A 21004-nucleotide genomic window follows, 5' to 3' on the forward strand; every position below is an offset into this window, starting at 1 on the left:
ACACCCAAGCAGTGACTTACACAGTGCATATATATATATTATACTATTGTATTATCTTTCACGGTTTGCCCTTGTCCTTTACTCTTGCTCCACCTGTGCGCCATACTCTGCCATCCTTATTGGCGTTAAGTAGCATCTTACTTTGCATTGAATTCAATGCATTTTACTGCAAGGGAACTGCTCATGAAATGAGGTACAATTCCATAAGAGTGAGGGCAGAAGAATCTGGTCCTCTCTTCCGTGCCATATCTCATAGTGGGCCAGATTCAGATGCTCTTGCTATGCTGATTTGCATCTTATCCTATGAAAGTGATGGGCTTACCCAAAGAGTAAATTATTACTTAACTGGATGTGGGGGAGGGGGAAGAATTGAGCCCAGTGTTCTGAGTGTGGGCCAGACTGTGCCTAGCCCTGAGTGCCTGCCCAGGAGTGGGGACAGGATGCAAGGATCCTCCTTCCCATCCTACCCAGCACAGGGACCAAACATAACCGCAGTCCATACTCTCACTGAATGAAGGTAGCCCCCACAGTAACACCAGCCTCTCACCCAAGGCAGAGAGAGACCCACACCTCACCACCCCAGCCACTAACGGAGCTGTCACTTCTGTGGTGAGAGTGAGGATAACCACTCCCTGCCCTGTCTAGAAAAGTGCACCAGTGCCTATGCCCCAGACATCCCACTGAGCTAGGGAGGCTACACAGGGCTCCAACAAAGTCACTATCCCAGTACCCCTGTGTGCTTAAAACCACAGCTGAGCTCCTAGAATGCTGGCTCTTTGGGGGCAGGGACCTGTTTGTTTTGTTTGAGAGTGCATTAGCGGGTGCAGTGCAAATACTACAGGTCCCCAGGGTTTGAGATGGTGTTACTGGTGAAGGGTAACATTCAGTGCTTAAAGTGTGTGTGTGTTTGGGGGAGAGGGGTAACATTCAGTGCTTAAAGTGTGTGTGTGTGGGAGGGTGTCACAAGGGATCACAGACCCAGCAAAACATCACATGAAATAAAATAAACCCAGCCAAGGTCGCTGAGGGGTGCACTTTTAGCACTGTCTGACCAAAGTTGCTATTCCCAGCTTGTAACAGGCTCCCCCACACTCGGTTCAGACCACTTTCAGCGGCACACGTGCTCTTGCATTTGTAAGTGGGCTCTTGGGTTGCTTTTGCTGTTTCCCTCTGTGGGTAGTAAACCTCAGAGGGACTCAAACAGCATAAATTATTCTTCAAGAATCAACTTTGGTCCCCCTTTCACTAGAGACGCTTCATGCAGACGGGCCATCCATCTTCAGGCTGTCTCTTAAAAGTGTCAAGCCGCAACCAGCATTAAAAAGATTCACAGGGCCGCTCTAATCCAGGCTTCAGCCCCCCTTTTATTCGTGTGTGTGAAACTTCGGGAGAAGGTTGAGGGGGGAGCTGCCTAGTAACTCCAGTAGGAGGGTTGGTTGACACAGGACCCAGCAGACAAAAGAGGCGAACTACGTGGCTTCAATTCAAAAGGAGAGCTCGGGCTTCTTGCAAAAGCATCAGTCCGCGTAAGGGACAGAGTGGGAGTAACTTCCATGCAGTGCAGGGCTCCCGTCACAGACAGCCCAGTCAGGAGCTCGCACCGTGGGGATGACACACGCATGCTGCTGCTGCTGCTGCTGCTCGGCGAGCACTGTGTCATTTGCCAGCCACTGCCCATGGACCGGGGGGTTTATTTGCTTTCTTGCAATGGCTCCAGTGACAGATCCGAACAAGTGGGAGCGACGCTGATCTCCATGGAGCCCCCTCCTGCCTCTGGCTGCTGCACCGTGTGAAGCCGCCCCTGCCAGGACGGACCATGAGGGGCGTCTTTGGCTTCAAGAGGCTGAGGCTGAAGATGTGGAGGAGATGCACGCTCCTGCTCTTCCTCTGCTGGGCTGCCTGCTGGCTGCTGGGCAGCACGTTCCTCTTCCTTGTCCACAGGAGCGTCTTCTCTGAGCGCTGCACGGACGAGAAAAGCCACAGGATCCTGGCGAGGCTGGTATGTCCCCGCGCGCTTGCAGAGTGCGGCTCGCATGGCAAGTACCAGGGCCGCAGCACAGCCAGTGACACGCCGGGGGCAGCGCCAGGGCCCCACGAGCCACTTTGCTCTTTGATCCCCCTGCACAGTGGGTGTGACCCACCCCGCCGCCCCCATCCCCGTTAAGATCCCTGAGTCTGTTTCCATTTCTCTCATTATGGTACAGTCGCTCTCCCCTGCACAGAACGGGCCATGCTAACCAAGCGAGCTAACCGTAGCCTCATTCCTTCCACCCACTGGTGAACAATAAGTGTCACTTGAAATAGGAGAAGCGGGGGGAGAGTGGTGCCCACAGACGATGCCTCGGTTCTTGCACTCAGAGGTTTAAGAAGGCAGCGCGTAAAACGTCCCGAGTTTGTAATGACTAGTTTTTAAACTCATAGTATTTCCTTGCCATTGTTATAGTTGAATGTCTTCATTTGCCTCGATGCAAAATAAGGTGCAAGTATCGTTCTTTTGCAATACAGAGTATTGGGAATCAATGAATATTTGGTGCGACGATACTAGGTCCGTGAATGTGTTAATGGGAAAGGCGAGTGCCTCTGGCTGATGGAGTAATCTTACAGCGAAGCTTCACTGTGTATAAGGGAGAGAGCAAAGGGAATTGGGCTGAGGAGCTACCACTTGCAAAGGCTTTACAATGCTGACTGCATTTTACTCCTTCTACCCAGCAGGGTAATGTCAATTCAACAAGACAGAGCACTTAATAGGTTGGACTAAAATATTTCTAAAGCATCTTCTAATGGATTTTAAAAGATAGGGGAGTAAAAGTTCTGGGAGTTAAAACATCTGCAGACCATATTCAGCTCTTTCTTGGTACTGTAAAACAAGGTAGACTAATCCTTTAGGTTAGCTGATCCAAGATGCTGCTGTTTGAGATATGTGCAGCTATACTTCTGAAATATTTTAGAAGGGGTCTTCAACATTCCACATGCATTCAAATATAAGGTGATTTCTCAACAAGCTTTTTAGGCAGAGATCACATTCGGTTCAGAAATCATCTTCAGGCTATGGTACACCACTTTTTTTCCCCCTGATAGGGGATATTTAAGAATATTTATTTAAAAAAAAACCAAGAAAGCATGTGAGACTATTCAGTCAAATGTGATGGTTTGGAATTCTGTAGAGAAGAAAAGTGGGGCAGTGTAGGTTAAAATGAAAAGCCTGAGTCTTCTTTGTAAAGGCTTGGGTTAAGTGGAAAAAAATCCAAATGGAAATTAAATAATCTATTATAGTAGTGAGCAACTGAGGATCATAAATTTTCCTACCTTCTAGATAATTAAGGAAGACTAATCATACACAGCAGCCTTGCCAACTTATTTTAAGCAGCAATAGCTATATTCACATTTCCCTCCCAGGGCCTGAGCCCTGAGATTTCAGGGATGAATCATTTGGACACTTGTCTCTGCCAGTGTTTCACCAGACACCAGTATGGACTTAAGGAACCATGTAGCAAAGAGGTGTCTCCAGTCCATTGGCTGAACTTGATGGGAGCATTTCCCCTGCTCAGACATGAAAAAGGATCATCACTGTCCATAAGCAATGGCTCTAATTGAACCAAAAAGGAACAGCTTCCTGGTGGAGCCAGTAGGAACTGAGCTCACCTTCTTTTAGCTAGGAGTTGCTCTGTGTAAATGTTCTAAGCACCACACTTGGTTTCACTGTTTTAGGCAATGCAATCCAGCTACAGAATAACCCCTTTGTGAGCAGAGATACCCCTTTCATGAAAACTCACTTTCCCAGCCTTCCATCCCATCCTTTTCCTGAAGCATGGGACATGTTTGGTAATATGGAAAATATAATATGAGGACAGTGTTTTCAGTGGACAACAAGATGAAAGTGACCTGTTGTAATCCAATGGGTGAGGATACTTGGTTACGTTCCCTTCTATTTTGTAGTGGTGCTTTTTAGTTTCTCTCTCGGTGAAATTGATACCTGTGTAAAGGGTCAGCAGAAGAAATGCACACCACTTCAGTAGGGTGTAGGTGGTACATAACCTTTAAACATCACCCCGGACTGTAGGGCTTTTTATTTATTACTACTAATCTCCCATTCATTACCTGCAGCCTGACTCCCACCATTACCCTGATCACTCTACATCACTTTCCAGTTGGTTTCTATGCTCCTTGTAGGACTTCTCTGATTTTGGAGTCTTCCATAAACCTGCTCACAATAGAATTTACATCAGGAAAGACAGGAGGCTTCAGATCTGATCTACGCACAAAGTTGCACTCACGTAACAGAAAGTATGATTTTAAACCAGTTTAGTTAAATTGGTGCAAAACTCTGTGTGGACTCTTTTACACTAATTTAAACCTGGCTTATTGGGTTAGCTTGCATGGGTAACTTTGCAGGTGCTAGTTAAACTGATATAACCAGTTTTAAATAGATATAAATAAACCCAGTTCATAGGAGGAGTTGAACTTTTTTAAACTAAAATTGTTTTAGTTACTGATTTAAGTTAAAGTGCTGCAACTTCTGTATGTGGACAACCACTCTAAAATTTCAGAGAGGTACCTGGCATTTTTTGCTTTGTTTGATATGGTTTTAGTTTAATTGGGCAAAAAGCCTCTGGAAATCTTGGAGCTGATCTACAAGTTGCAAGAAATGTCACTGCTCGAAATCTGTCATGTATTTCACCACTGTGACATTAGCAGCTCCCCAGTCCACTAGTGACTTGAGGACCACGGTTTAAGAAACACCGTGAAAGCTCAGTAAAGAAGAATCAAATTGGAGAATGCATGACTGGCAGATGTTAGGTTAATAGGCACAGATCAACAATTCAGTTGGATAGAAAGTATAGACTTAGACATATTCCTTCCCCATTACAGATTGGATTCATCTCCCATGTTTGGGGGTTGTAGATGTAGCTGTATATTTTGCACAGTCACGTTCTTATGAAATACCAGTAAGAAGGATACAGCAACTACAGCAGATACTGGAAAGCATACTATGTTTTTCCATGTCTCACGGCTGGTTTTCTAGGTGTGAGCTCTTCTAGACCTCAATTGGATCCGTGTATGAGACTCTTGCGGATGCACGGAGCCCTGTTGAAGTCAATGGGGCTCCAGGCAGGATGCATGGATCTCATTGCAGGACTGGGACCTATAGTTTCCTAATAGTAGTAGTGCACGTGTTAGGCTGTGATCTTTACATTGAGGAAGCAAGGTTCTTTGATCAGCTGATACTAAAACTCCTTTTAAAAAAAAGGACTTTGATGTGTTACCCTCCTTCTAGGAGTTGTTTAAAGATAAGGTCGCAGATTGTAGGAATTATTAAACTACTTCAGCAGAGGAAAAGTGTGTTTCTTACTTGTAAGAGACAATGATGACTTGTTATTAGATACCTCAAAAATGAGGCCAGAATTTCGAAATTGCATATGCTCTTCTGGAGTCACCAAAATTATGTGCATGTGGACTACAATGTGTGTGTTCATCCTGATTTGCATGCACATTCAGTATATGTATGGGAGGACACTAAACCTAGGCATACACATACACATCAGAGTTTGTGTACCTGGTTCTTCTTTCTGGCATCTATCAATGCAACATTCTCTTTCAGGTTGTGAGAGCACAAGTGGTACCTGTCATACTTGTCCTTCTAATGTCATAAGAATCCCTGGCTACTATGTAGTATGATAACCAGTTCATCACCTCTTCAGTCACCCCTTGCACCATTACTGGACTTAAGATTCCATCCTGTCACTAATACCCAAAGTCCCCAGATGACAATGTTACCAGTTCACTGTTATTCCCTGTGCTAATTGGGGAATGTTTACACAAGAAAAATAAAATATCAATTTTGGTGAGTGTTTAAAAAAGATATTTTCATATTTAACTTTCAGCCTTGTGTAGCATCAGAGCATATTCCCCTGGTGCACACCTCAGATACTATTTTAAGAAAATAACAGCACTCAAATGCTATGATCATGTTTCCTGTACACAGAACAAATAGGTTGGGGTCAGACAGTCTTGACAACTATTAAACAGTTGGAAGTGTCAACTTACTTTTTAAACAAAAGTTCAAATGCCAGAAAGCAATGAGGGCGACCGATGTTATCAAGCCACCTCCCAGCTGTTTGGCTTCCTTCATCAATACAAACTATTCTCCCTCCACCCCACATCCGCGATCATCTTGTCCACTGATCCACCCTAACAGTCTCTGCAGCTGCACTTCTGGAAGTTCTGAATGGATGCAGAAGTATGTTAGCTGCCTATATGTCTAGAAGTGGAGGAATGGAAACAATTATGGGTGGGGGGAGGTATCCTTTTACTTCTTTCATGCATTTGTAATGACCACACAATGATCAAAAGGATATTCCTTGGATTTTTTAAATCAAGATTACCCAAAGTGCATCAAAATTACCTAAGGATATCTGATATGTACGTCCATACTATTTTAAAACACGTTAATTTGCCTGACAGACCTTAACTGAAGAAGCCTTTCTGACTTACAGAATGAATAAATATATTTATATTTATATATTTTTAAAAGCCTGCATATTCTGGGCTCCATAGATTGTATTTGCTACTGTCACCTATCTTATATTATTAGGGGGAAGAAACCCTTTTTCATATTGGGTAGTAACTCAGTCTACAAATAGTCCCATTGACTTTGATGGGTTTTCACATGGAATAAGGTCTTCACATGAAATTTACAGTAAAAGAGACAGAGCAGTATAAGAGCTTGTAAAAGCCCCAGATCCAGTTGGAGGAGAATTCCCCCAGTGCAAGAGCTGAGGATGGTAGCCACAGGCCATCTTCTGAGTACCCCAGTCCCTCATGAGCCCTGAAGTAGAGGTTATTTGGGAGCGTAGCTGGGCTGGGAGGGGTAGATTGGGGGTGGGGCAGAGGCACATAGTGCTTTGGAGATTCTGGGCAGTGCTGCCACCCATAAGGAGATGAGGACAGACTGCCATAACTCAGGCAGGGCTGTGTAAATTATCCTGGGGTGTCGACAAAAGTATCAACATCTGACCAATAGACATTAGAGTGTTGAAGGTCATCTATACTAGGCCTTTACCTGGCCAGAGAAAAACTAGTCCCTCTACTACCATAAGAATCACTCTTTTAAAGGGATCTCCAAGCACAGTTGAAAAATCACAGCCTTATCTGAGAGTCTAAATATGGTGTTTGTCACACTGTAACTGAGATGCCCCTTGATCCCTTTCCCCCTGAAATGCTCCTAGACTATTCTTCTGCTGTGAACTGTTTTCTTCCTTTGCTTTAGTGTCTTGACTACAGCAAGGGAGCCCTGACTGGCGACCTTTGTGAAGACTTGTGTGTGGCACAGAAACTGGTGTACAAACAGTGCCTTTACTATGACAGAGGTAAGAAGGTCATCCAGGCGGACTGGAAAGGCCGGCCAGTCATCTTGAAATCCAAAAAGGAAATCTTCTCTAGCTACCAGCGCCTCAGATTGCTTGATGAAATGGAAACACAGGATGTTCCTGAGACAGAGCTTCTGCTGATGGTAGCTTTGGAGGTCAAAAATGTCCTGGGTCTGGAATTATCTAACACCACCATGGCACCCTTATGGACTAGGAAGAGAAGTCTGCATTGGAAAGCACAAGTGGCCAGCATGTGGTCCTTACTCCAACAGGAAGAATATATCTACTTCAGTCTACTGCAGGACTTCAGCAAACATGTCCTACAGGTCATCGGCTCCTGTGGCCACTTTTATGCTGTGGAGTATCTCACAGCTGGACATGCCTGGCACAGAACTATTTTTCCTTTGGAGGATGCAGTTGGTCCCTCCTTCACTGGCACTAAAAGCAAGATGAAGGCAATAACTGACATTGCACTCAGCTTCCTAGATATGGTGAATCATTTTGATAATGATTTCTCTCACCGGCTTCACCTGTGCGATATCAAACCAGAGAATTTTGCTATCCGAAATGATCTCACGGTAAGTTAATACTTTGGTTGTGTTGTCACAGTTTAAGATCAAGTTCTGAACTGCAAGAGCATATGAAAAAAATGCCACCCCTAGTCATCAGAGCTGCTTCCCGAGTGCATTGAGAATCCAGTCACATACTTTAGTGCTAAAAAGCTCCTTCTTTGTTACTATTTCCTGCAAACCTCAAAGTAGCAAAGAGAAAGAGTTGAGTTTTGTTCTTTCTTGTGCATTATGAAAAGAACTGTTTACTTAATTGTAATTAATTACACCTGTGCAACCCCACTGATGGCAACGGGATTGCTCAGGTGTTACTGAGGACACCACTTGGAGGCAGTGACTTTGCAGAGCTGTCACAGGGGGCAGAATCAGTCCCACAGAAACTATTGCTGGGGGTGATGCTCAGGAAGGCAAGAACTCAGTTTGAATTTCAAGGAAAGGCTTGAGCTTGCAGGACTGAGAGTCAGAGAAAAACATCTTTTGTGCTTTTACCCTGAGCACATTAGATCTGGAAACAATTGAAAAGCAATAGCTCTGGAACTGCATGACGCCATTCTTGCAGAGTCACCTTTCAACTTTTCAGTGTAGAGCTGTTCTTTAAGATTGAAGGATTATATATGTTTAGAATGTAGTGGTATTGTTAACCACATTTCTGGACATATATTGCATTCATTCTGTTTGTAGAAATTCAATTGATTTCAGCGGAAACTGTGTGCATACACTCAAGACTCTGTATATACATAGTATGTTCAAACCATGCATGCAGTTTCCAGTAAGATCAATGGAATTTCTGCACTCATAATGAATGTAGAATACTTACAGAATATGACTGGTAATATCAATAATTACCAAGCATCCATATAACACTTACATCTTCAGGCTGCTGTACAAATATTACCTAAGCCTATAGCTATTGAAAGCAATTTGAGTGCTTTGCCCTCACCCTTCAATTAGCTTTTATTGTTTATTCAGGTGCAATATGGGAGCTGAGTAGGGAATGGTTGGAGAATTTCAGAGAAAAGCTAAAAATATCCCATAACTTCAGCAGAGGAAGACACAATAGAGATTCCTCAGGATAGGTTTTGCCTACCATCTTTTCAGTCAGATGCAGCATGAATGCTACACTGTGCTATCATTGGACCTGATTGAGCACACATGGTCAGTTTTGGTATTTGCTCAGGAGACAAGAGATTTCACCTAGGAGAAATGAAAGAATATTGAGGACTTTTCATTACAAGACCTTTTAGTGAGAGACAGTTCTCCCTGATTCCTTCCTACCTTCTGTCAGAGAAAAACAAGTCCTCACTCTGAGTTTGAAGCAACAAGCAACATAGGCAGCTTTATTTTCGAGCAGTTGCAAATGCATGGGAGAGTACACAGGGGCAGGTCTCTGTTAGATAAATAGTTAAGGCAAGCTTTTATACCTTTCCTCGCATACAATAATGAGCAACAGCTGTATTTTGTTATAGATATTTCTTCCTGATATCTCACTTTTCTCATTAATTTCTGCTACAGTCTACATTCCATTCTTATCTAACACAAGGTCAAGGGGACAAGAGATTTCAAGGTCAAAACAGTATCTCTTAGTGTCTGTTCCCATTCATTTTCTTGCTTTCTACCCATCTAGGCCTTCAAGTCTCGCATTATTAGAGTCAGTGTCAGCCTGACTTTGTTAGCTCGACTCCTGCTCTATTCCTAGACACTAAGATCTCTATGTTTAAATTCTCTTTATCCCTTTCTCCGCTTCTAGGTATCCACAATGCCAGGACTCTCCCTCTGGAAGAGGAGAGTTGGACATGGCTGTTTCTGGAGCCTGGCAATGTCAATCAGTATTGTTTAGTGGAGTTCTCTAAAAAGTATTGTTTTGAGAAAGCAAACTTTTGTTTGCTTGTTTTGATGCCACCTTTGCACTCCCTTTCTGAGCTATCCCACAATTCAAGATTCAGCCCATTAAGTGGAGGGACTTGTCAAAGTTGAAATTGTAAATCAGAAAAAGATTTTGGGTCTGGACTTACAAGTTTTTACTAATGAGATTGTCTGTTACACAAGTGTTCTGAAAAAAACCAATGTCTCTTTGTGAGAGTAATGACAACTCCCAGGATAAGGGGTTGGATAAGCTAATTTTAGGTATCCTTTTATGTTCTAATCATTCTCTGGATATTATAAGCAAATCATTTTGCTTATAGGTTAGACAAACACATCAGGGATGGTCTAGATAATAGTTAGACCTGCCATGAGTGCAGGGGACTAGACTAGATGACCTCTCCAGGTCCTTTCCATTCCTATGATTCTATGATTCATTTTTTATCTTGTTGTTTCTTGCATTTTATGATAGAATAATAATAACATTAAAAAGAAGACTAGAAGAGCATCCCTCCATCCCCATCCAACCTAAAACAAATGATGCTGCTAGTGTACAGAAAAACACATCTGGGCCAAACAGTCCTGCCTCTGGATTCATTTCCAAAATAACCAGCTAGATCCTCAGTGCTCACTCCAGCCTCCTTATGCTGCTCCTCCAATGCATAGCGGCTGGAAAGCTGCCCTAATAGAGTAGCTAGGGAAATTATCAGCTGGGACAGAAATGGTGAAGCCACCTCTTTGCCATCCCCTTGGTATAGGGAACATGTTGTGGGGGGATGGAAGGGGGAATGGAGCATGTTGCAGTCCCGTGATGCTTGCCACCATACCAGCACCTGGGAGGGCACTAGAAGCCAGCATAGGTTACAGCAGCTCTGAGGCAGCTTTAATTTATACCAGGGGACAAACTGGCTCATGACTTCCCTCAGGACCAGGAGGGCCATTGCCCTGGGTCTTACATCAAGCACGGTTTGGCCAGACATGAGGATCTGGCCCACTTCACATATGAACAAAAATAACAATGTTTTTCCAATAGAATTTAAGAGTGAAACTACAGCAGGGACAAGGCACTACCGACACTAAGAAAGTAGACATATTTCTGATATTTACCTGCATGAACTTGTGAAATTCCCCAGGGTACATCACTCTTATCAAGCTTTCCAAGAAGCTTAAAGATACTTGGAGTTAAAAAGGTGTGTTTAGTTTCTCCAAGATCTGAGCTCCCCTCATGGGAAAAAAATTGCAAAAATTAGGCCCTATCCTTGACTTTGGTTTGGAAAGTCAATTTGGCCTTTTGCCAGATGCATACATCTGAAATTCCTGGGGTCATTCCAGCTGTCATTCAACCACACATTTCAGCTCTGCTGCTATTCGGGAGGTTTAGTTCTATAATTAAAGCTCTCCGCAGAGTAATTGCAAATAGCTGTGCTTTGTCCATTTTCCAAACATTTCCATCTATACCAATTTACTTCATCTGCAACAGGTGGGCTTCTCTGAGTGAAGGTTTACATTGTTAGATGATAAGGTTGAATGTAACTCACAGCATTCACAGCACCGAGGTGAGACTATTCTCACTTCACTGCCCACACTGTACGTGCCATAGCAAGCAGCTGTTATCACATAGATGGCTTTCCTTCTCCCCTTCTTTATTTTTGTAATTTTTAAGTAAAAGGGGTTATACTGACAATCCTGGAGACTAAAATATTCTACCCACATGACAGTTATGAATCAAACACCTGCAGAAGCAGTGCAGTCCTTTTTGCATTGCACGTCCAATATTTCTTAAGCCTGAACTAGAGCAGTGATTCTCAACCAAGGGTCCGGGGTCCCCTGGGGGACCATGAGCAAGTTTCAGGGGGGCCACCAAGCAGGGCTGGCATTAGACTTGCTAGGGCCCAGGACAGAAAGCTGAAGCCCCATTGCAAGGGGCTGAAGCCTGGAGTCCCTAGCCCCACCACCGGGGGCTGAAGTCGAGTCCTGAACAACTTAGCTTTGTGGGGGCCCCTGTGGCGTGTGGCACTGGGACTTGCCCTGCTTGCTACTCCCCAATGCCAACTCTGGCTTTTATATGCAGCTTTATATGCAGCTTTAAGGAAGGGTCACTGGTATATGCAGAAAAACAGTTGTTGTGGCACAGGTGAGCCTTGGAGTTTTTATAGCATGTTGGGGGGGACCTCAGAAAGAAAAACGTTGAGAACCCCTACTCTAGAGGTCAGACGATAGTTTAGGCTTCAGATCCATTTAGTCCCTAGTCTCTCTGCTGACCATCAACCAGCTGTGGAACAGTGATGGATATATTTCTAAATAAGCAGAGAGAGAACCATGAATGTCACTTGATGACATGAATGCCTATTCAAGGAGCAGGTATCCCCTGCATATCACAGAGCTCCCCTCTGCAAATAGCACATAGAAGAGGGAGTGACACTGGTTATCATTACTGCAACTACTGTTAGCTAAGTGAAGTCGGGCCCACTCACTCCAGAGAGGAATTTTACTCATTCACTTTAAAGTGTTTTTCTGTTGGCCAGATATCTTATATATTTGCTGTTCTTGTTAAAAACAATTATATTTACAGGATTCTTGCTGCCCAGCTGATAACAGAAATCTAGTTTATCACAGGTACTCATGTGGCCCCGACAGTTTGGGAGCACCTCATAACCTTTAATATATTTTCTCCTCACAACACCCATGAGAGGTCAGGAAGTGCTATCATCGCATTTTAAACGGGGATTGAGGCACAGACTGGTTAAATGACTTGCCCAATGTCACAGAAGAAGTCTGTGGCAGAGCAGGGACTTGAACCCAAGTATTCCAAGGCTTAAATTAGTGCCCCAGTAACCAGCCCAGCCCTCTCATTTCCTTCTGATTCTAATTCCCTATTGTGAGGACACTAGAATCACTTGGTTAGCAGCTGCTGCTGATTTTTGAGGGAATGATAGCAGTAACGTGACGCTGAACTAGGGTGACCATATTTCCCTATGCTGAATTTGGGACACTTGGTAAAATTACTCGTGCTCAAGCAAGTTCAACGGCAATCAATCAGAATTATGCAGTACGAACATTGAAATTAATGTCAAATTGACTGAGCATCTGTTAAAAAGAAATACTACGTAGCTGGATTCTTTATATTTACCTTCTTATCTTTAAGGCTTTAGGGTTCACACTAGGGATGTAAATACCATTCAAAAAGTTAATTATTTAAACAATTAAAAATATGTCCTTTAAATGGTTAACTGATTAAGCAGCTGGGGCCAATCTCACTGGCTGGCACGGCTGGGGCTGTGTCTGCCGGGGCTGGGGCTGGGGCCACTCCAGCCGGGTGGCGCGGCTGGGCCCGCTCTAACCAGTGCGGGGACACTGGGGTCGGCTGGCCAGTGTTAATGCTTAAGGTGGGTTAACTGGTATATTGCTTATCAGTTAACCTTTTACATCCCTAGTTCACACAGGGAGGGGTGACACACCCCTACCCCACACAGCCCCACAGAGGGAGAGGTGACGCACACACAGTTCCGTACACCTCTCTCTCATGGGGGGGTGATCGACGACCTAACTGTCCCTGCCCGGTGCTCTCCGCCCTCCATGCCTGGCTGGACCCTGGGATGGACCTGCCTTTCCTGGTACCTGGCACCGTATCTCCTTGAGGCAACATGTTGTGGGGGAGAGGGAGAAGGAAGGGTCACATGCCCCTCCTCACCAGATTTCTGCCACAGTTCACACCAGAATGTGGCCAGCAGCAGCCTTTTGGCACTTTGCAGGAGGGAAGGGATGAGAGCTGCTTCCAGCCACAGGGGAAGAGTGGGGAAAAAGGATGACCTGGCCAGGTCTTTGCAGAGCTCATCTCTTCTCCACCCGCTCCCCTTCCCACCATGTGGCTGGAAGCAACTTGTCCCTTCCTGCCTGCACAGTGTCAAAAGGCAGCTAACACCTCCAGGCTGCTGCTGGCCATTGACATAATCCAGTGTCCTTCTGTCCCCTGGCTACAGCGCAGGCAGGAAAGGGTTAAGCCCTAAGGATGCTTTGTGCACCACAGCCCAGGGAACCTGACTGCAGGGGCTTCAGTGAACCTGGCCAGAGAGACATGGCTCAGCAAGGTAGAGTGGCAAGGGGATAGAGCAATCCTGCACTCCCTGGGGGCAGGACGCAGGTTGGGGTGTGTGTGTGTGAAGAGGGTACTAAGCCCCTGCGGCAGGGGCTGCTGTGGAGCTTGCAGGTTCTGGGTGTGAACAGGCTGGAAATCACTTAACCCCCACTACTCCAGAGCTTAGCTGAGGGGCCGAGAGGCTTCCCTGTGCCAGTGCTGTGTGGGGCTTTGGCACAGGCAGGGCTTGGCTCCTCCTGACCAGTACCCTGGGTCAGAGGATCTTTGGCTTTCCCAGGGTGCCAGCCCAGCCAGAGGCAGTAGGGGAAGGAAGGAGCCTGCTGGCCAGGCTGTTGGTGAGATGAATATGCTTCGACCAGGCACTGGTTCTCTGCACAGTACTGGGAGTGGGACGTGCCCTACCGGGGGGGAGGGGGAACAAAGGAGCAGTGGGGTTGGGAGGGATGAGGGGGCAAAGCAAGGAGAGGACAGTGCGAGGGGGAGCATGTAAAGGGCTGATGGGCGAGCAGCAGAGATGAAATGTAACCGGCCGCCGTCTAGTGCCTCCCCACACAGCCACCGCAGCTCGCAGGGCATAGCCAGTGCAAGCTGGAAATGGGATGGGGCCCTGCTGGCCGAGAGCTGGCATGCAGCGGGGGCTGTGCTGACAGACCAGCGGGGGAGCAGCCGGCCCTGTACACTGCATCTTCACCCTGCCACCAGCCTTTCACACCCATCCCCATCATCAGCCACTGGACTCTCCCCACGCACCGCTGGTGGACGGGTGGCTGGCGAGCAGGATCCGGCCAGCAGCAGGACCCACCAGTACTGATGGGGGAAAGGGAGAAGGCAGAAAATACAGGACAATTTGCCTATTTTTAAGAAAAAGTCAGGGCATTTGCAAGAGGGCTTAAATACAGGACTGTCCCTTTAAAAACATGACATCTGGTCACCCTACACTGAACAGTTATATCCCAGTGCATGTGTCACTTTTGATGTGTTTATTCGATCTCAGGTGGTCGCCATTGATGTGGATATGGCCTTTTTTGAACCTAAAATGAGGGACATCCTTGAACAGAATTGCACAGAAGATGAAGACTGTAATTTTTTCGATTGCTTTTCAAAGTGTGACCTGAGACTCAGAAAATGTGGGGCAGAGAGGGCCAACAACAACCTGCAAGTGAGTAGCTGCAGATTCATTATGCGCATATTTCCTTTTAAAAAGACCAGTCAGAGGCAGCTAAAGAATGAAACATACGGCATGAACTAGAACTGGGCGAGGTCTAGACAAGTAGGTTTGATGTACATTTATCAAACAGTTTTCTGAGTCTGCCTAAGTTATGTGTATAAACCCCTCTCTGTGCATGCAAGCTGGCCCTACCATTCACCGTTCCCTTTCTGCATGTGTAATGTCTACCTGCATGTAAGAAATGTGGGATTTATGGCCTGGTTCTCTACAAATCTAAGCTGTGCACAGATCTAGTAGGGAGGAGGAGGCTCCAGGGCTCCAGCTTCTTGATTCAAGGGCAGCTGGCCCTGGAGCAAGGTGTTCTGCTCTAACTTACCCTGCTGACAATGCCAGCAGAGGATCAGGGGTAGCAGAGCTCAGCTGTGCTATATTCTTCCTGCCTGCTTTTCCCTTGCTGTGCTTGGGATGCAGGAGTGGGTGAAGTAATGGAGAATTCTCCAGTGGGAATCTCTGGCTTTCTGGCCACTGCTCTACATAACAGAACAAAGCAGCCCTGGAGAATCTGGGCCTTGGTCTTCACTTTAGGCAGCCTCTACTGGAAACTGGGCTGACTGTGAGCAGAGAACAATTATTTATCTGCACAGTGTTTTGAAAGATAAGAGGAGCTATGATGGGAGCTACAGCATATAGTGGTCTTGTACACTGTCAGTGCTCAATAGCTAATAATAACAGAGGCAAAATGGTAATACAAGGCACCAATAAAGGCAATCTCTGTCCTGTGGAGTTTAGCAATCCCTGTTCAATTTGCTATTAGGTCACAAGTGAAATGAGCTAGGTGTCCTCCACCTGATCCTTCGTGGACATTTGCCCATATCTTACATTACAAATCTACCAAATACAGCTCAGCTACACAGGGAGGACCATGCTGGTAATGGATAGGTACAGTCAAGCAGGGTTCAATAGAATGGCCAGGGACAAGCTTGTAGAGTGCCTCATGCACTCTGCTTTGCTCTTATCAGTGTTAGAGACATTTTGAACTCAGCTGAAGCAATAGTTTCTACAGTTTACAGTCACCAAGAGGCACAAATGTCTGATTTGCAGCTCCGGAAAGACAAACTACTCTTTTACCTTTTCACAGGTCATCTGTGACAAAATATTCCGTCACTGGTTTTCTCCAAATCTCAGGGGAGCCACAATTTCCTTCCCTCTGCAGTTGCAGTTGCAAAAGGCTGTTCATGAATGTGCCAAACCAGGGCCCAAGGACTTGACACACCACCAGCAAACGTCTCTGCGTTCTCTGTCTGAGTTATACCATTTGCTGCAAGCCAGTCAAAGAGAACTTCAAAAAGCAGATGGTTAGCCTGGTGAAAACCACTGGTAACGATGATATATAATAATCATCACTGTCAGCAGTCTCTCTCTCTCTCTCTTTCCCTGCCCCTAGCCATTGTCTTAATTTTTACAGTGTATAGTTTATTTTTTTTACTATGAAAATAAAATCATGATTGAAGATGCAGTGAATGTTATTAATCCCCTTTGAGGGGTGAAATTGTTTTACATTAGATGGGCACTATTCTTGCTTGGCTTTTTGAAGTCACATTGGCTCTCCCCAGTGACATTCTGACATTGGTTGCCCATAGAGTTGTGGTCTCCTGCTGAAATAGCTTCCAGCTGAGTGCTGACCCCAGGCTGATGAGATATTTATCTGTGGATGATGCTTTGAAAATGAAAAGTGTAAATGTTTAGCAGAACTAATATTAATTTAAAAGAGAGGCATGAGGTGTTATTTTATTTCACCACAGAGTGAGGGACTGGTAGGCTGGGTTCAGGACAGAGTACTCTGCATAGACAGCTTCTGCCAGTAGGGAAGATACATAGCTGCTTTTGTACAGACTTCTGCTGCTGCTGCTCTCAAAGGCATTGCCTTTCTTTATCTTATGCAACTAGAGCCCTAGCCAACACTGCTGAAAGAAAATACATCAAGATGCTTAGGGATTGTCTAAACAGAGACATTTACCAGCATAATCATAGTGGTAAAATTATACTGCTATAGTTATACTGGTATAACTCCTTATGTGAACACTCTTATTTCTTTTCTGGTTTAGTTTATCTCATTTTGGGAGAGGTAGATGGGACACTTTAGCAGGCCACAGTGTAGTGTATCATTTCCTTCTCTTCACAATCATGAAAAATCATGGAAAAGAACAGAGAATACTGATGGCTTTTATTTAGTGCATGCACTTTTTTTTTTGGCTTTATGGTGGTATTTTAGTAACAAAAGGAATTTTGCATGAGAAGTCATGATCTGTAGTCAGTGGGACCAGTTGCATGAACAGGGATTGCAAGATTTGGAACTTAATACTGATTTCCAAAGTTCTCTAGCTGTGGAGAGTCTAACAGACAAGTTTAGAAGCTGTCTCAGTTTTGTACTGGTGCTGTGCCTGTCTGCCATTGCTGGCAGAATATGGGACTGCATAAATGAGGCAGAAACCTTCAGAAACAAACATTTCACATTTTTTACTACAATATCATCAGATGGGACTCTCCAGTTTTGAATCTGGCAGCGCTGGGTTGGGGACGGATAATAATACTTGTTGGGGCTTGTCTATATGAACCCTTTGAGGGCTGTTTACACTGAAAACTTAAAGAGGCACTTCTGAAAGATGTAGTTAAACTGACCTAATCCCCAGTGTAGACAGGAAGAATTCTTTTGTCAATCTAGTTACTGCCTCTCGGGGAGGTGGTTTATCTACAGTGATATCTACAGGCAAATGTAGGATAGATTTACACCCCAGTATTTTTTCCTCTTTGAAACTGCTTTACAAACATTAGTCTTCACAACAGGCCTGAAGCTTGCCAGAAAACTATTTTATCCATAGGCCTTGTCTAGCAGGAAATGGGTATTCTTTTTAAAGAGTTTTGGCTCATGTGATTTTAAACACCTCTTTACACCAAAAAATGCGTTAGGTGGTTAGGAGAAGTCAAGGATTCCTCATGACCAGCTAACATGTTCATAAGGGTGTTAAATCCTGTCTATATTTGGTGCTAAATCATGTAAATCCCAAGTAGTTTTTCAGATTATGTTAGGTTTTACACCAGAGAGAATGAGGTTAAAAAACTTGCCCAGGGCAAGGCCAGAGAATTGAGCCAGGATTAGAACTCAGAAATCTTTGGCTGGTAAAACTTTGCTTAATTCACAACTTTTTCTAAGAGATCAAACAGACATCTAAAAGAAAATAATCCTCAGCTAAAGTAGGAAATGTACCAAAAAGCCTAGGCCCTGTCACAAAGCTGAGGTCACCCACGATGTCATTAGAAAATGTAATGAAACTGATTGAGAAGAAACAAAATCAAATAGGATGGACTCTGAAATCACTGAACTGAATCAAAGAGAGACAACTGCAAGACAAATGCATTAAAGATTGTGAGGTGGTCAGATCTTATGTAACAGGAGACAGACAAGTACCATAAATAGAAAGAAGGTGGACAAAGGGACGAAGGAAAAGTCAGGGAAAAATAGATTAAAAAAAATATACAGCTCAGCTTCTGGTTTGCTCCATGTGTAACGCTGCCCTCTCGCAATTGGCCAAGGTCAGGTGCCTTATTTCTAAGAGATGGAGATGGGGGCAGAGAACTGTTAGCTCAAATGGCACCGGGCTGTGGGGCTTTTAGGACTAGGATAGAGAGCTCTGTTACCCATGCTGCATGGGTGCAGTAGAGATCTTTGCCCTGACCCACCTATGGGAGCTGGATCAGGCCCCATAAATAGCCACCGATTTATCACACTTCCCACCAACAAAACTGCCAGTATGTCACAGCAAGAGGCAATGATGGATCTAGAAAGATCAATTGCAGCTTATTGTGCATCCCCCCCACCCAAACGCAGCAGATACCCTGAGCACAGACCCCATCGCAGACTGGTTTCCCCATTGTCATCATTTCCTTCTCTCTTTCTGAATCCAGAAAATACAATAGAGGAGCAACAACAAAATCAATTTTTGACATTTTGTGGCAATATTGCACTCCACCGTTTACCATCGTGGGTTCCCTTTTATAGCCTCAGGTTTGCTTTCGGTGCAGTGGAGTGAAACAAGTGTTGAAATGGGTATTTAAATCTTAAAACAAAACACAGTAACAAGATCTTGGAATAAACCTTACTTGGTTCCCAAGGAGACTGTCTCTCCTTGATGGGGTTTAATAAGTGAAATCATTTATGAACATTTTCTGACCCTCTGAGAGCTGAGCTGTAGACCACCTTCACCTGACATGGACCTCAGTCTAACCCATCACATTCTTCCCCAGCTCATTAGCTTTTGCTTAGTCTTTTCAGGTTACAGAAAACAAGCCTCATGAATGATCAATACCTCAGAAAATATTGAGTAGCAAAGCAAATGGATCATTTGCACTTGGCAGGGCTTTAAGGTTGCCTCAAACTAAAGCAGCAGTCTCCTGTTCCCTGGGTTTTGGTAAATCTTCACTGGCAATTGGAAAGTCTAGGAGAACCTAATAGATTGTAAGAATACAATGGGCCTGCTTCTCCATTGTCCTGCCCCTTGTGAAGTCATTTAAAGTGAGAAACCGTGCTTCTAGTCACATGAATGGCCATTACGGATTGCATGGGGTTTTACACTTGCTTTGCACCAGAGCAAATGACTGAAGATGTAAGGCAGTGGAAAAACCAGGCCCTGTGGCTCCATAGGATGGGGCAGGGCAGGGAAATAGGCCTTCTCATTGCTTGTACCTAGTGTAGCCACTTACAGTTGTGCAAAGTGAATGTAAAATGCAGCCAAATCAAATAGGAGCATTTTACACCTACTGTGCAAGTTGAAAGACAGCGACGAATCAAGCCCAACTGGGCATATTCAGTCTTGAGAAAAGAAGACTGAAGGGGGATCTGAAAATCTTCAAATATGTTAAGTGCTGTGCCAAAGAGGATGAGGATCAATTGTTCTCCAGAGCCACTAAAGGTAGGACGAGAAGTAAACAGCTTAATATGGTGCAAGGGAAATTTAAGATTATAGATTATGAAAAACTTTCTAACTAGAAGCACAGTTAAGTGCTGAAATAGGTTACAGTGAGAGGCTGTGGAATCTCTATCATTGGAGATTTTAAAGAACATCTGTCAGGGATGGCAGTGCAGGGGCATGGACTAGATGACCTCTCAAGATCCTACATTTATATGATTCTATGTAACAGTGTACTTTTTTAAGTGTTGATGCATTATAATCTTACCCAGGCTTGGACCCCTGAAGAGTAGAGTGAGTGATCTGATCCTTTTAAACTCTGTGATTATTTTTTAAACACCAAATTGTGTATGATAAATGGTGAAGGCTGCCAGGATGATATGCATATGATCCAGTGCATATGATTCAATGCATTTCAAAAGTATCTGCTGCTAGTGCTTTTAAAATGCATATAATCCAAAAGTATATTATGAATACCTCTCATTTTAACTTGCTCCTTCTTTATGAGTTAGAACTATAACCGAGTTAGAAACATAACTCCCATCTCATTTAAGTTGGTCATGATTTCTCCATGGTTAATTCTATAACAGGTAAGGACCAAATTTTCTCGAGTTCATTATGGGTTCTTTTAGAGGTACCATATATGTGCCTTGTTATTTAACTGCCACATCACAGATGATATTGCAAAATCACTAGGGTTTTGATAGCCAGTGGTTGAAAACTCGACACCTTGTTATTCATGATTTGTTCTACCAGGAGCACCTAGGAGCCCCAGTCATAGACCAGGACTCCACTGATGCTAGGTGCTGTACAAACATACATAGAAAGACAGTCCCTGCCCTAAGGAATTTACCTTGTAAGCAAAACATCACTGGAACATTTCAGTTAGATTGCCTGGTGTAGTTAACTCACATGGAAAAACACAGGCCAGGCCTCTCTCATTTCACCTTAATTTATTAAACTCACTTTCCTAGATCCCA

The 21004-nt window shown here is 44.4% G+C and overlaps 1 protein-coding gene across 1 annotated transcript; it reads left to right on the plus strand.

Annotated features, from left to right (window-relative positions):
- The first annotated feature begins 632 nt into the window (after nucleotides 1-632).
- Nucleotides 633-16570, plus strand: DIPK1C (divergent protein kinase domain 1C). Its single transcript, XM_050941842.1, has 4 exons — nucleotides 633-1999; nucleotides 7268-7945; nucleotides 14887-15051; nucleotides 16199-16570. Exons 1-4 carry the CDS (start codon nucleotides 1817-1819, stop codon nucleotides 16418-16420), a joined length of 1248 nt encoding a protein of 415 aa, XP_050797799.1. The 5' UTR covers nucleotides 633-1816; the 3' UTR covers nucleotides 16421-16570.
- The last annotated feature ends 4434 nt before the right edge of the window (nucleotides 16571-21004 follow it).

Source organism: Gopherus flavomarginatus, chromosome 2, assembly GCF_025201925.1.
Source record: "Gopherus flavomarginatus isolate rGopFla2 chromosome 2, rGopFla2.mat.asm, whole genome shotgun sequence".
Taxonomy (NCBI): domain Eukaryota; kingdom Metazoa; phylum Chordata; order Testudines; family Testudinidae; genus Gopherus; species Gopherus flavomarginatus.